This window comes from Pituophis catenifer, unplaced genomic scaffold, assembly GCF_029215685.1.
Source record: "Pituophis catenifer annectens isolate HBS135680 unplaced genomic scaffold, rPitCat1.0.hap2 SCAF_1, whole genome shotgun sequence".
NCBI classification, from domain to species: domain Eukaryota; kingdom Metazoa; phylum Chordata; class Lepidosauria; order Squamata; family Colubridae; genus Pituophis; species Pituophis catenifer.
Window position 1 is genome coordinate 225604501 of NW_027256881.1, and position 15774 is coordinate 225620274.

At 38.6% G+C, this 15774-nt stretch overlaps 1 protein-coding gene across 1 annotated transcript in view; it reads right to left on the bottom strand.

Annotated features, from left to right (window-relative positions):
* GLI2 (GLI family zinc finger 2) overlaps positions 1-15774 on the bottom strand; it is a 210826-nt gene that overhangs the window by 81832 nt on the left and 113220 nt on the right. The window contains exon 2 of the mRNA XM_070957097.1: positions 13828-13933. Coding sequence (XP_070813198.1) covers positions 13828-13933 — 106 coding nt within the window. The remainder of the gene's footprint in view (positions 1-13827; positions 13934-15774) is intronic.

Below are 15774 nucleotides of genomic sequence, written 5' to 3' on the forward strand. Positions count from 1 at the left end.
CTAATGACAAATTTATAAACAGGAAGAACAATAATAAAAAAGACAAGATTAAAATGTCAAAACCCTCTCTTATTATAATAAATTCAGAGAAAATTTACCATGACTTCTTAACCATCCCAAACCACCCCAAGAATTAACACTGATTCATGCTGGATCAAATTTCCATGTTTGTCTCTTAATGGCATCTCTTATCAACTGTTGTCGGATTAAATATACCGTATTTTTTGGAGTATAAAATGTTCTGGAGTATAAGACACACATTAGTTTTTGGGGAGGAAAACAAGAAAAAAAAGTTCTGCCTCTGCGTACCAGCATCCATTGGTATTCATCCGACTAGCATCCTTGCAGCAAACAGCAAACAGCCTGGTCAGCTTCAGCATGTTATCGCAGCTTGATTCAGCACGAGCAGCTGATTGGCGGTTGGATTGGCCTCCCGGAATACTGCCAATCAGCTGTTCCAGGCTGCGGGGATTACCACAGCTCATCGCCATCTCTGCGTGTCATGTTTTTGGCCTCTGTGCATTGCGTTTTTGGCCTTTGTGTGTCGTTCTTGGCCCCCGCGTTTTCAGCCCATTCCAGATGGCGGGATCACCACCGCCGCTGATCCCCACCACCTGGAACCAGCCAAATATGCAACATGTGGAGGCCAAAAATGGGGCGTGCGGAGGCCAAAAATGTGACATGCAGAGGCTGAAAATGCAATGCGCAGAGGCAGCAATGTGCTGTGGCAATCCTCGCAGCCTGGAACAGGTCTAAAGTGGAGCATGCAGAGGCTGAAAATATGACCTGCGGAGGCCGAAAGCGGCTGAAGGGTGGGGGCCAGCAGGTGGGGTGGGGCTTCAGCAACATTCGCTGTATAAGACGCACAGACATATCCACCCACTTTTGGATGGGGGAGTCCATCTTATACTCCAAAATATAGTAATACGTCCAATGTCCAAAGCCAGTCTATCTTCCCAAAAAAGTCCAGATGAAATTGTTTCCCAGTTAAGTGTGCTCCCCAATGTCTTTCAATCTATTAAAAAAAGACCAATTTGTCACTTATCCACTCAGACAGCTTTCTGCTATTGTATAAGAAAGCAGGCTTGAACTTCAGGGAGGCTTATGAAGTCAACGCAGTTAATTCTGAGTTCATACTTCTTACCAGCAAATCTATTGCTTTCCAATCACATTCCTTAGTTTATCTCCTGTTACTTGTTTCTGAATGTTTTCCACAGCTTTATGAGTTCATCAAACGTTTTAAAATAGCTTTCAGCTAAGATTTTCATGTTACCAAACAGTCTTTTTTTCGAGTGTCAGCTTCATTCCCTGTCTGAAATCTGAAATGTGGTTGCTCTATGTAGTAAAGAAGAGAGTTCTTCAAAGCAGAATAAAAAACAGACAAAGGAACAGGGGAGATAGTTTCTAGATATTTTGATTCAAAATAAAATTAAAAAAAGATTTGAGAAAAATAAGCTCCAAACTTTTTGGAAATTGTTAAAATATAAAATCCATGTAGTGAATGCCCAATAAAAATCTAAATCAAGTAAAAGAAAGCACTTTCACTATCCAGAAAGACGTGTGATTTTCCATATGGAAAAGCAGAAGTTAATAAAAACAGCCAAGTAAATCAAAGGAAAAAAAAGTAAGAAGAACAGATAAAATATAGCAGGGGGTTGAAATAAATCAGCATTCAACCAGCCAGTTAACTTTTAATGATAAAAAATAAAGCAAAACAAAAACTTCAAAAAGTGAAGTTAAAACCCAGGCTAGCTTACAAGAATGGTCTGCTAAGAGGAAAAGGTGGATAGAAGACTAGTGACTTTCTGGTTGCTCTCAAAGAGAACTGCAATAATCAAGATTTTCCATCCTGGGCAGGTCCACAGCCATCCAAACATTGTTTTGGGTCATTCCTAAATCCCTCCAGGGAACAACAGTGCCAAAGAACCAGGTTTGGCAGCAAAATCAGTAGATTGTCAGCAGGAGAGATAATTCTTCCTATTGGGCAGCAGCCATCTTGGGGAAGATTTCCTGATTTTATTTTTGTTGATCAAATCATCAACCAGATATCCTAACCCCTTTATCAATGTGAATGTCTTAATAGCCATATATATCTGATTGGTGACTTTTTGGACTGATTTTAGCATTTTCCCAACAATTCTGGAAACCAGCTGAAACTAGAATCTGTCCAGAAAGTCCCACTATACAAAAGATGTGTATTTTAAACTGAGAAGATAAAGATAATGTTTATACATATACATCACTCACATGAGAACAAAAACAACCTCTGAAGCAGTTATCATTGCTCTATTAATGATTCAGTTGTGTGCAACTGTTGTTGCATTCCTATGCATATTTTCTCAGAAGCCAGGACCACTGTAGAATTTCTTCCTTATTACATCCTTTCCTAATGCTGTATGGAATTTCCCAAATCTTTCAGTCAGCTACACTTAAAACTTTCTTTGGCCATCCCAAGATAGAAATTATGACGGTTGTCATTTAATAAATCAAAGGAGTGACTACTTGGGGAAGGCTGTCCAATTAAATATGCCAAAGACTGCAGTTTCATCTTTTTTCTGACCAAACATTAATATGCTACTTGGGACAATAAATGTCAGCATATGAGGACTAGAATTGGCGATATATGAACTTAACCTCAAAACAATGCTATAGAGCACTGCACACCAGAACAACTAGACACAAGAACAGTTTTTCCCCGAACTCCATCACTCTGTTAAACAAATAATTCCCTCAATACTGTCGAACTATTCACTAAGTCTGCATTACTATTAATCTTCTCATCATTCCTATCACCATCTCCTCCCACTTATGACTGTATGACTATAACCTTGTTGCTGGTATCCTTAAGATTTATACTGATTGTTTCCTAGTATGATTCAATTGCTTATTTGTACCCTATGACTATCATTAAGTGTTGTACCTTATGATTCTTGACTAATGTATCTTTTCTTTTACGTACACCGAGGGCATATGCACCAAAGACAAATTCCTTGTGTGTCCAATCACACTTGGCCAATAAAGAATTCTATTCTATTCTATTCTATTCTATTCTATTCTATTCTATTCTATTCTATTCTATTCTATTCTATTCTATTCTATTCTATTCTATTCTATTCTATTCTATTCTAAACACATATTGTGATTTTTGAAGCTTATACAGAATGGGCCAACCACTTTTCTATTATTTTCAGGCAGCCTAACTCAACAGTTACTAATAGTTGTGGTCTGTCACTAAGCAGTAGGTTCTCCTGTTGAACAATCTCTAATGATTGATTGGAGATGATTACTAATATTGATTAGCGGATTAAAATCCACAGGGACACCTTTACTTTATCTTACAGAAACCTGGACAGGGAATGATAGAATCCAATCCTTAATCTTCTTATAGATTACCTGTTTCCCCCAAAATAAGACATCCCCTGATAATAAACCCAGTCGAGCTTTTGAGCGCATAGCAATAAGGCCAAGCGCTTTTTCAGAGTTCAAAAAAATGTAAGGCAGGGTCTTATTTTCAGGAAAACACGGTAATATAAATTCTCTTGGGGCAGAGAACTGGTGTTAGAAGTACTGTTTCAGTTCAATGGCTTTTCTATTTGTTTTCCCACTCCTTTTACCTGAGTTATGAAGATTATAGCATCTAACAAATATAACAGGCAGGAGAGAGAGGTCACTAGAATATACTGTAGAAAAATCTAACTTCCCTTCCCCAACTTCTCTTCTTGTCAAAAGCAAAATAACATGGGCTTCAGTCTGTTTTCTTTTCTTTGTTAAACCCTTCAGATTTTTGTTTTTGGGTTTGTGTATTTTTTTTGGGGGGGGGCTTGACGGAGGAAGGAAAAAAAAAACAGTGGCAACTCTTGAGGATCTTTTCCTGTATTAAGGACTTCACCAGTCATGTAGCCCTGAAGCTTTATAGTGCTGTCTGAATAACAACAACAGTGCTGAAACTGCATCCTAAAACGTGCCAGGACATCAACCTAAAAACAATACTACCTTTCTTCTTACATTTCATGGTGTCTGACAACTTTCAACCACAGGAAAGCAGCTGCTTTGAAGAATCGTTTGCTAAGTCAAAATCTAGCAGAGAGCTTATAATGCATTAGCCTTTGGGCTCTTTCTTTTCTTTTTTTTTTCTTTTGGTCCAAAAAAGCTGAATTAAGAGTTTTTGTCAAAATCTCTTGTGTTGTGCATGTGCAGGAATAGGTGGGTGAAGGAAAGAAGCTCTCATATGAGTAGGTAAGTTTAAATCAGGGAACATAACATAGCAATGATTAAAGCAAACTTCGTAAACTTGGAAACTATTATTGGCATTTGATTGGGTTGAATTCTATATAGTTCTTTAAAAAAAAAGAGTCTGATCTCATTGGTTCCAGGCTGCAGGATTAAAGAAGAAATATTTCAAAATTCGGATAAAAAATTTAATTTTTAGCTACTCCTTCCACTTTTTTCCTATCGTGTCCTCGACAGATGTACAAATTAAACAATAAGTTAGTAGTTCACCTTTAAGGTTACCCACGTACACAATGACTCTGGGCAACTTTCTCTTAAAGATAATTGAAGACAATGGGTATCAAAGAAAGGGAATACAATTGAAGCAAATTCCTCTTTGGGGGTTCACATGATATCCAAGGGGGAAGGGGATATATACGCTTGGAGGACTTTGAATAGGCATAATCTTCACTAAGACCTTTTTCTTCCTACTTCTGCGTTTTACTGTACTTACTGTAAACTTGGTGGGCTACCTAAATATGTTAATGGTTATGAATGGTTGTTGTTGTTTGGCCACATAAGCATTGGCACTCTGAAAATGAATCTGCAATGTTTTCTTGCTGTATGTTTGTGTGTGCATAAGCACATCTGAAAATTAAGACTGTGATATGCTTCAGAGTTGATTCCCAAAACATGCTTCAGAACACTGGTGTTGTGTGAATATCACACCTGTCTGACAAGCCTTCAAAGCAGCTATCTCTTTTCCTAGGCAAATGTTATTTATAGTATTGCTTATTTTAACCAACCTAACATTGTTTGTTTGTTTATTATTTTGAAATAGATCCACACAACATATTATTAAGTAATCCCAAGAAAGGAGAGCCCATAGGAGATGCTAAATCATTTCAATGGAATTAGTGATTAAGAACATCGATATAATAAATGTTAATAAAAACAGTGCAACATGATCTATCTTGTTAAGCTTCACCACTCAATCATTCCACCAACCTCTTTGCTTTCTGTTCTGCAATTCCATATTGCTTTTGTCTTCGAATGCTTGCATACTTTACTTTCTGTAACATTTCTGAAAATAACTATGGAACAGACCTTCTGCAATTGTATTTAAGTTTGGTTAGAACAATTAATGAGTGGAACGACTTGCCTCCAGAAGTTGTGAGTGCTTCAACATTGGAGGTTCTTAAGAAGAGTTTGGACAGCCATTTTCTAAAATGGATCCCTAATATAGGGACCCATTTGCATAGGTCCCTAATGCATAGGCCCCTAATATAGGGACCTATGGCACATGTGCTGGAAGTGGTACACAGAGACATCTCTCCAGGCATGCCAGCCATCACCCATTGCTCTTCTGAGTTCTGACATGCACATGTGCACATGCGCACTGGCCAGCTGGTCTTCGCGTGCACAGGAGCACAGGAAACTGGAAGACCAGCTCCCTGCTGTGGATGTGCATACCGGGAACTTGAGCTTCTGGTTTCCGGCACATGAATGCGCATCAAGCAGCTGGTGTTCACTCATGCATGCGCGCCAGAAACCGGAAGATCAGGTGACTGGCGTGCATGTGCTCACCAGAAACTGGAAGCCCAGCTTCCCAAGGTGTGCATGTGTGCTGAAGAACTGCTCTTCTGGTTTCTGGCACTCCTGTGTGTGCGCACCGGGGAGCTGCTCTTCCAGTTTCTGGCGCTCCCCCCCCCACATATGTGTTCTGGTGTAGGGTCTCCTGCTTGAGCAGGGGTTTGGATTAGAAAACCTCAAAAGTCTCTTCCAACTTGTTATTCTATTATTCTATTATTATTCTGTTTTTTATAGTACAGACCAGTGGTGGGTTGCCCTCGGTTTGCACCGGTTCTATAGAACCGGTAGTAAAACTGGCAGGAGGCTCTGCCCACCGACCACATCATCAAAATTCTTCTGAGCATGTGCAGAAGCTTCTGTGCTTGCGCAGAAGAGCGCGCACACACGCACAGCCCCACTGCAAACCGGTAGTACAGATAAGTAGAACCCACCCCTGGTACAGACCTTTATTTGCCATGCCCACTGTGGAAAATCAATTCACCCTTTTGAAGATTCAAAGAGGATTGCATCTAGTACCAGATTGGGAGCAGGGCAATATGCCGCTTGAGTACATTTGAATCTACTTAAAACATTTGCATACTGCTTCCCATTAAAAAAAATCTCAACTCAGATTACAATGCTATTCAGTATTGTAAGTACAACACTATTCAACTAATATACCATTAGCTTTAGAATCAAGGTGATAGGGAAGGGAAGCCTTCTCTTCACTTTCGGTCATCCCTGGTTCCATTACTCAATTTGGGGCATGGGTTCTAGAGGGAAGGCTCAATTTTTCTGGCCTTTCAAGCCATTTTGCTCCTGATTCCTGGGTCCCTGGTAATGAACAGTCTGCAACGTGATGGTGAGAAAACAATGGATAGGGATTTTGGAGGCTCTCCAGACTTCAAAAATTGTGTTCCTGAGAGGAACATGTTAGATGCTTGAGCTTTGTTTGGATAATGGAACATTCTTGAAACATAACAAAGAAAAAAAAAGTATCCTCTCTCACCCAATGAAAGAAATTGCCATTGCAAATCTATTTACCTGCTACCCACTTATTAACTGGATGTCAATGTGCCCTTTGAGCACTGCTGTAATTCGGGGTCACTTCCTCAATGCATGAAATCAACTTTCCTTGTGTACCTCCAAGTTGCATTGGAACTCCAGCTGAACCCGTTCTCTCAACAGCTGGGCTGAAATAACTCCCACTCATTAGGCTATATGCAAACAGTGATAAAAGGGAATATAGAGTCCTGTTATGTTGAGGAGCTAAAAAACAAACCTTTGACACAAAGCAGCAGGCAGATAATAAGACTCTGTGGTTGACAACAAATGAGACTACACTTAATTTGCGGTGCAGTGTTCGTGTAATTAGATACATTTGGAACAGGCAAGAAAGTCGACAGCTAGAATATGGCCATGATGAATTGGGAGAGCCTCTTTCGGGCTCTGATCATATTAATCATAAAGCCCAAGCTTCGTGACTTCATTTTTCTTTAGAATATAAGACTTTCCAGGTTTCCCATAGGGAAAGTATGAAGCAGTTTGGGAACAAAATTCTTTTATATATATATAAGTTTTAATTATTATGGTTATAATGACAACAAAAATACTGAAATGATTCACTCAGAAATATTTCCTAATATATAGCACCATTGAATACTAGCCTATTGCATGATTATTCCTAATCCAATGCTTATGAACGTTGCACATACAACCAGAGGCCAAATTTCCTACTGAGAATTTAGCCAAATTCGTTTGATGCCATGTCAGTTTTGTACTTAAAACCCATGTTTTCTATTAATGCTTTGCTTATGATGGATCTTCTTGTGATCTTTGAAGGCTTCAAGGTTTAATATAGGATTGCCAAAAAGTATAGTGGTAGTTGTGGCTATATGCCTATCATTTCTGAAATAACCTTCACAATTCTGAAAAAGGACTCAATTTTCCATCTTTATACCAACCAATGACAATGTCTAGTGTAGAACTTTTTGAAGTAAGAAAGTATCTACTGAAATGATATACAATCAGTCCGACAACAGTATTACAAGTTAAATTTATGAAATAAACCAAAATTAGAAATGTAGCTACTCTTTCCATATCTTGATGACTCTGATTTCAACTTCAGTGATGTTCTGAGCCGGTATGATATAATTGTGAAGGTGTTGGACTCACACCTGGGAGATCAAGGTTCAAGCCCATCCTCATCAATAAAAGCTTCAATTGTGATTTTGAGCTAGTTTCTCTCTCTCCCTCTCCCTCTCCCTCCCTCCCTCCCTCCCTCCCTCCCCCCCCCCCCTCTCTCTCTCTCTCTCTCTCTCTCTTAGTCCAACCTATTCCACAGGATTGATGTTGAGGGGGAAAATGGAATGAAAAAGCAATGTATATGCTGCTTTGAGCTCCTGAAAGAAAGTGGGAATATAAATAAAATAAAATCAACAAAGAAACAATCAACCTACCTTGGGGCTTCCCACGAGCATGGCTTTGATCACTATGGGGATAAGAATTCTAGGCCAGTGTTTCTTAAACTTTTGCTTGACTCCTTCCCATATAGATACATCTTTAAGTTAACCCATCTCCTCAGCACTGCTCATGATGCAGTTTTATTGTCAATCATACTGAAATGGCCTGCCACTGTTTGTTTGTTTTTTTTGTAGTGATGTGGGGTGTTTTTATGATGTTCCAGTCCCTTCTGCAGCCTTATGAAGAGCCGTAGTGCGCAGTGGTTAGAATGCAATACTGCAGGCTACTTCTGCTGGCTGTCGACTGCCAGCAGTTCAGCAGTTTGATTCTCATCAACTCAAGGTTGACTTAGTCTTCCATTCTTCTGAGGTTGGTAAAATGAGGACCCAGATTGTTGGGGACAATATGCTGGCTCTGTAAACTACTTAGAGAGGGCTGTAAAGCACTGTGAAGCAGTATATAAGTCTAAGTGCTATTACTATTGCTAATATGAACTTCCAAGCATTACCCAGGATGAATACTTAGCTTTTCCAATTTTGGCTACGACTGGAAGTAAAGAAACAGAACAACTGCTGTTGTGCTCCCCCCACCACCCAAGTTGGATTCATTTTGGTTTAATGGAATCCTTTCTTCACATGTTTATTAGATCAATATCTTACTGTAATTGTAACTGAATCCATCCACTGGTCATCCTCTTCTTCTCTTTTCTTCCACCTTTCCCAGCATTAGACCCTTTAACATGTCCAAAGTAGGATAATATGAGTCTAGTCATTTATGCTCCCACTGAGAACTCTGGGTTGATTTATTTGTTTTCTTGAATGTCCAAAATATGCTCAAGTTTTTCACCAATACAAAAGTTCAAAGCAATCAATATTCTTCTTATCCTGCCACTTTAAAGTCCAATTTTGGTTCCATAGAATGTGAAGTTGAAATACCTGAAAAGTCTTTCCTTTATAAATGAATTCTAGATACATGTATTACTTGAACTGATATTTGTTTTTCCAACCATTATCTCTACTCCTAAACTCACTGAGATTAATCATCTTTAATATCAATATTAATTTGAAATATTTACAACTAAAGACTTTTTAACAAGAATTATTCTGTATCATCAGCATAACAACAGGTTGTATTCAGCCCATTTTTATGGCCAGATAACAGGAAAGCCATGTTAGTTTATAGTAGTCAAAAATCAGAAACAACCTTGTACCAGATTTCTATTAAAAGACATAAATATCACATGAAGGGAGTTTTGATTTACAAAAGATTGTACCATTCAATAAAATATGTTCATCTGAAAATGTTCTACCACGCTTCTAATTTTATGCCCAGAATGGCCTTCAATTGTTGGCCAACAGTTCCAATGACAAAATATATTTATGTAGCAAGCTTAAATGTTTTGTTTTTTAAAAAAATAAAATAAAATAACAAAATATAATAAAGTGAGAAACTTCACTGGAAAGAACTATTCTCTTGAGAATTTACTGCAGAGCAGATGATCAAAATAGTTATTTTGAATCCAAATACTTTATTTATTTATTAAGTGTATTTATTTAAATAAAATATTTGAAGTATGTTTATTTTTTATAAATTATACATTATAAAATAATAAAATAAATAAAATATTTAATTATCTTAAAATAAAAATATGTTTTTAAAAATAAAAAAAATCCATAGAAAGATCATTTAGGGCTTGAACTTCTTCATGCAATGAACAAGAACCTCAAACTACTGAAAATCCAAGTTTTAAAAGACAAAAGAGGCCCCAGCCATCTAATTCACTTAATGAAACAAATCCAGCTGCCCAGGGCTTTCTCACAGAATTTTTTTTAGGAGAAGAAGAAGGCTAATCAGATTTATTTTGCTGGTGCTCTTCTTATTGTGGATTCATTTGGAGCAGAAGACTACGATGGAATTCTTCTACATTCATATTTCTATATTTCTGACTTGTTGTCCTATCAGTTTGCATCTACACAGGGTGTATTCCGGCTCATTCTTGGCCAGGTTTTTCTATTAGCACACATACAAACCTGTTCTTAAGTTGTTTTCAGTCTGGAATCAATGAAAGCCATGCTCTCTGACTTCCACACTACATTTTCTGCCAAGGAGACAGAAAAGGCCTCTCATTCCTAACAGCTTCTTGCTATGGGCCTTCCAGTACCAAAGTAAACTGAAAATGTTGATGTCACTTTTTTAAACAGTTAAAAACAACATTTTATTGTATCTGGCTGCAACTTCGTGTCTAAATAATAAATCTGGTTAAACATGAACATTTCAATCGGGCAGAGGAATTCTGCTAGGTGAGCTGGCCTATGTTGATGCCTTCATCTTTTTAATCAAACCAGTTATTCGCAATGAGTACAACTACTCTTGCGGGGCATTGAGTCTTTAGAGGCTGAAAATTAGTAGCATTATATATCACTAACTTAAACAGATCTCTAAAGAGAGTTTCTGCTTAATAAGATAATATGTAATAGACCACTGGCTGATTTATGGTGTATTTGAGGACGATTGGTCTCAGTGGTTCATGGATTAACTAGATTCCCATCTAATAAAATTAATCAATGAACCCTCTGAATTTCTGGGATAAATGAGTAGTAAAGAAGGAACAACAACAATAATAACAACAAGGCTATTAGAGATCCCTAGCGTTTATTTCAGTTTAAGATCAATACTGATAATGTCGGTTTATTTATTTAAAACATTTATATAGTTGCCCATCTTATAACCAACTCTGGGCAGCTCCCAATCAAAAGTTAAAGCAGCATACAAAATTATAAAATTAAGTACATTAAAACATTAAAAATGACAGAAAACTGCCACTGTTGCACATATTTGTGATGCTTCTTACTAATTTCCAATTTGTAATTCTTTGCTTAATGATTTTTTTCCCCTAGAGGTTTAAAAACAAGAGGTTAGTTTCTATTCACTTGTGTGGGATTTGAGAATTCACCTGGATACTCTGGATCAGGGGTGAAATGCTACCGGTTTGCACCAATTCGGGCGAACTGGTAGTAATAAAAGCTACTGGTTCGGGTGAACCGATAGTAAAAAAAGGCTACCAGTTCGTCTGAACTGGTATTTCCGACGATCAGCTGTGCCGAGCAATTTATATTCACTAGAAAGCAGGAAATCCTGCTTTCTAGTGAATCTAAATTGTGCGACACAGCTGTTTTCCTCCCCTTGCTGTTCTACTTACCTTCTTAAATCTCCTTTTTCTGCACAAAGTGCACATTTGGCCCACACTGCACATGCGTGCATGCACAGCATGCATTTGGCATGCACCACGCATGCGCGCACAGCAAACCAGTGGCAAATGTCAGAGGATTTCACCGCTGCTCTGGATGGCTCCATTCTGTTCACTCTTCATATTCAGAAGAATTTTCAGAGAATAAGGACTCGGAGACAAGCCTATTCTCAGGTAAATTGGAATGAACTCTATGGAGGTTTTGTGACGGAAAAGGGGATACCCAAGATTGGAGAATGTTTGTTTCTATACAAATAAAGCATCTAGCAGTTTCTAACCTAGAAACACGCTAAATTACATCTCAATAAGCCTCAAGACTAGAAACTGTTGGATGCTTTATTTGTAAAGAAAGAAACATTCTCCAATACTGGGTACCCTCTTTTCCTTCACAAAACTAAACGTTTATAGCATTCTCTCTGCTGTCTCAGATGCAATAATACTGCTTAGGTTTTTATTGATGATCTCCCTCAGAATGATGGGATGTTTTGCTGCAGCAATCAACAAGCTTGCTAGGCGGCTGTGATAAACCCACCGAGGGATACTCTGAACAGGCAGAGAAGCACATTCTGTCCCAGGCACTGTGCCTGGTATTTCTGTGCAACAATGAAGCAGTTAGTACCCTTTTCAAAGTCCTCCGCAGCTCTTCATTGCATGAAATTGCCCAGCTGTCAGGACTTCAGACTGCCTTCATCCTCACAGCAGTTCCTCTTCTCAAAAAAAGAAAAAAGAAAAAAAAAGTGGGGGGGGGGAAATATCCGGAAACAGCATTCCAGAAGAGAAAGGGGGAGGAAAACCCCCTCAGCTGCGCAGCTTTTCATTATGCTGTGATGAAAAGAGGGTTCTTTCCCCCTCACTCCGATTGCTACAAGATTTGGAAGCAGCTAAGGAGCCCCTTGATGCCTCTCTCGAGACTTTTCTCTCTCTCTCTCCAAAGTCTTGTGTTGCTTTACAGCAAATCCTTCTCTATCGCTTGCCGGTGAGAAAGACTCAGAAATACAAATTCATCGGAAAGGTTGGTGTGCCTCTGAGACACCGAAGAAGGTTTTGCAATATTGATGAATGGTGGGTTCTAATCCAGAGTTGAGTGGAGTAGAAAGAGCAAACAAGTTCATCTATATGGCAAGTGTATTGTGCCGTACAGAAAACGAAGCTACAATATGATGCTAGGTATATGCTCGGATAATTGAGAATCTCAATGTTTGGTTGCTGTTGTTAAGTTTGGTAGATGGTATGGTTGCAAAAGCAATCCTGAAAGCAAAATTGGCTATAATCTCAAAGACAGAAAGATAAATATTTCCAGTGCCTGAGCCTTTATTGCCCGTGCAGTTCTACGTCACTCTATTTGCCTTGGCAATACAGAATGAAGCATGCAAATAGTATTGAAATGATCAATACTTCTATGCCCACAGTATAAACCATTCAGGGGAAATGTACTTTTTTGTGCACAATTCTTACAAGCCACAGAATTCATTTTTCCAGAAGTATAATTAATGTATTAGCAGAGGGAACGCTTGTTTCTAGTCAAAATAGCCCGAAATAATCTATGTTTTGGATTATTATCCCTCAAATTCCGTGGGATAATCTCCTGCTTCCAGATTTAAGTTTTGCTGTCGATTGCAGTGAATGGCACTGATGCAATCATCAAGAACGAACTCTTAAATTCACTATAGCACATGGGCTTATTTGCAGCGATTTCAGTATTTGTGTAATTCATTCAATTTATGTTAATTACTAGAAAGAAATAAGCAGATAAAAAACCTGACATTCCTGTGACAATAGCCTAGCCCCAGCCACTGAGTCAACCCAATATTACTTATATTCATGTCTCCAACAGAAAGGACTAGAAACTTGCTTTTTGAAAAGAAGATTGTGTATCCTTGGATTATGAATCAATGCACTCAGACACAATGATGTGATCTCCCATCTAACAATCACACAGATGACCAGCCATGACAATGGAATGACAGTTTATATATAAAATGCATATCACTTTGACTGATACAATGTAATGTTTCCAAATCTCTGGGACATTCAGGTTAGGAAATATATAGAGATAGGAAACACTAATAGGTTTTGGCGAAGCCAAGAATACAATGAGTTGGTCACTGAATAAAAATGCCTTACTTGCTACACTAGCACAAGCCTTCCCCTTATTCGCCCATCAGAGATGTTGTCTTACAGTATAGCTCCCATATGCTCCAGAAGTTCAGCCAAAGGCTTTTGAGAAACCCTTTTAGCCTTTCTAAAGGGAAAGGCAGCCGTAACAGATGTATTTCTTCTCTACATCATAAAACGCAAGAAAGGCTATGCTATAAAAGTGAACTTGCAAGACTTACCCATGAATCGCATGAAGGGAGTGAGGTTCATAATGGTATCTTCCTTCTTGGTGACGCATGTCAATTGGCAAAGGAGAATGGAAGGCTGGAAAAATGTGCTGTGGAACTGTGGATGGGGAAAAAAAAGAAAAAAAGAACTTAAAAAAAAAAAGAGCACGCTTCTTCACCATATCTTATTTTATTTTTTTTAAACCCATAGTTTCAAAGGCAGTAAAGCTCCATGCATTTTAGAGCAAGTGCGAGGCAGACAAGGGGTCTTAGTGATAGCAGCCCTAGAGTACACCAGAGAAGTGGAATGAATAAATAATCAAAGTCATGGGGAGAAATCCTACATCTTCGACATAAAAGATCTCCTACAGGGTTTTTGACAAAGACAAGCAACTAAGGGCTCTTTGAACTCAGGGAGATGATAGGAAGCACCAAGGAATGCTAGACTCCTAACACAAATCAGAGTTGACAGAGCTTGGCAGAAGGCACATCATTTCCACTGCTAGGAATGGCTGCTAAAGCACCTTTCCCTAAAAGGTGACTGTGTGCGCGCACGCACCATGCGCACACACACACAAATGCACACGTAAACATAGTGTGAAACTTGGAAATATTTACCTAGCTATGGAAAAACAAGCAGAGAAATGTGAAGTCTGTGTGTATCAGAAGCTCTGGCTAGAGATGACCTGCAGCTCCAGTTCTGAAAAAGCAGCCTGAATTGGCCTTATTGTTTTCATTCATAAACGTGCATCCAAAGAAAGTGGCCTGAAAATGCTCTGATTTAGAAGAACTACTGCAATATTTATTAACGCTCCCCAAAGTACAGCCATGAGCGCAGACGAGAGTTGTCCAATAAATGGGAATTTCAGTAGGTCAAGCTTCACACTGCGTATCTGCACACTCAACTACCCATTGAGTTACGTCCCAATTAGATATAATTTAGATATGTTCAAATAATATTCATTTACACAATTGGGCTTAATCATTTTATTAATCAAATTAATTTATTAATCAAATCAAATTGAAATAGTTACCCATTTCACCGAAGGTGATTCTAGGCAGTACTGAACAATCAGATAAAAAAACATAAAAGCAAATATTAAAATGTGAGACCCTTAAAAATTCAGGGAAGATTTATAAAGTCAATTTATTCTATCAGGGCTAAGAGGAAAATAGTCTTTAATCTGATCTCCTTTACTAGATTTTTGCTGACAAGGAATGACTGACAGAGCTTATGGATTTTTTTTTTTTTTTGTGAGATGTGAATATGAAAGGGAAGATATATAGTTATATTTAGAGTTGGTGACAAGCTCTTAAAATTGTACAACTGGGTATCATCCTCACATTGGTGACACTGAACCTGAACCTGATGAATAACTCTGGGAGATCCTACAAGTGAGAAACCATGGGTGAAAATCCCCCCTCCTATCAACACTCTTTGGAACCAACCACTGAGGATGGTGGTGAATCATTGTAGCATAGTGTCCCGTCCCCCCCATGCCAAGCCAAGCTGATTCAGAAGGATGGTTGGAAAATAGCCGAGAGATCAAGGAACACGAGGATGGATGCAGCCCCATCATTCCAGCTATGCCATAGGTCATTGATAAGCAAGACCACTGTCAAGCAAGACCAGATATTCGTATTACTGTATATCATGACCTCAAACCTGACAGAAGTGAGCCAGATAAGTCTGCTTCCTCTAAGGCCCTCTGCAACTGCTGTCTGACCACTTTCAACAGCCTTATAACAGTCTCCCTCAAAGCCAGGAGGACTCAAAGAGGTTGATATCTTTGCTTCAACCTACCCATGGGCCACCTTCCAGACCACCTTAACAACTGTGGTGGGACTTGGATGTAACACTCAATTGACTAAACTTATAGCATTTGTCCATTTGAACAGGACTCTTAGAATATTAGTCCAGATAACATCATAAGACTTCATTTTTTAAGAAGAGATTGG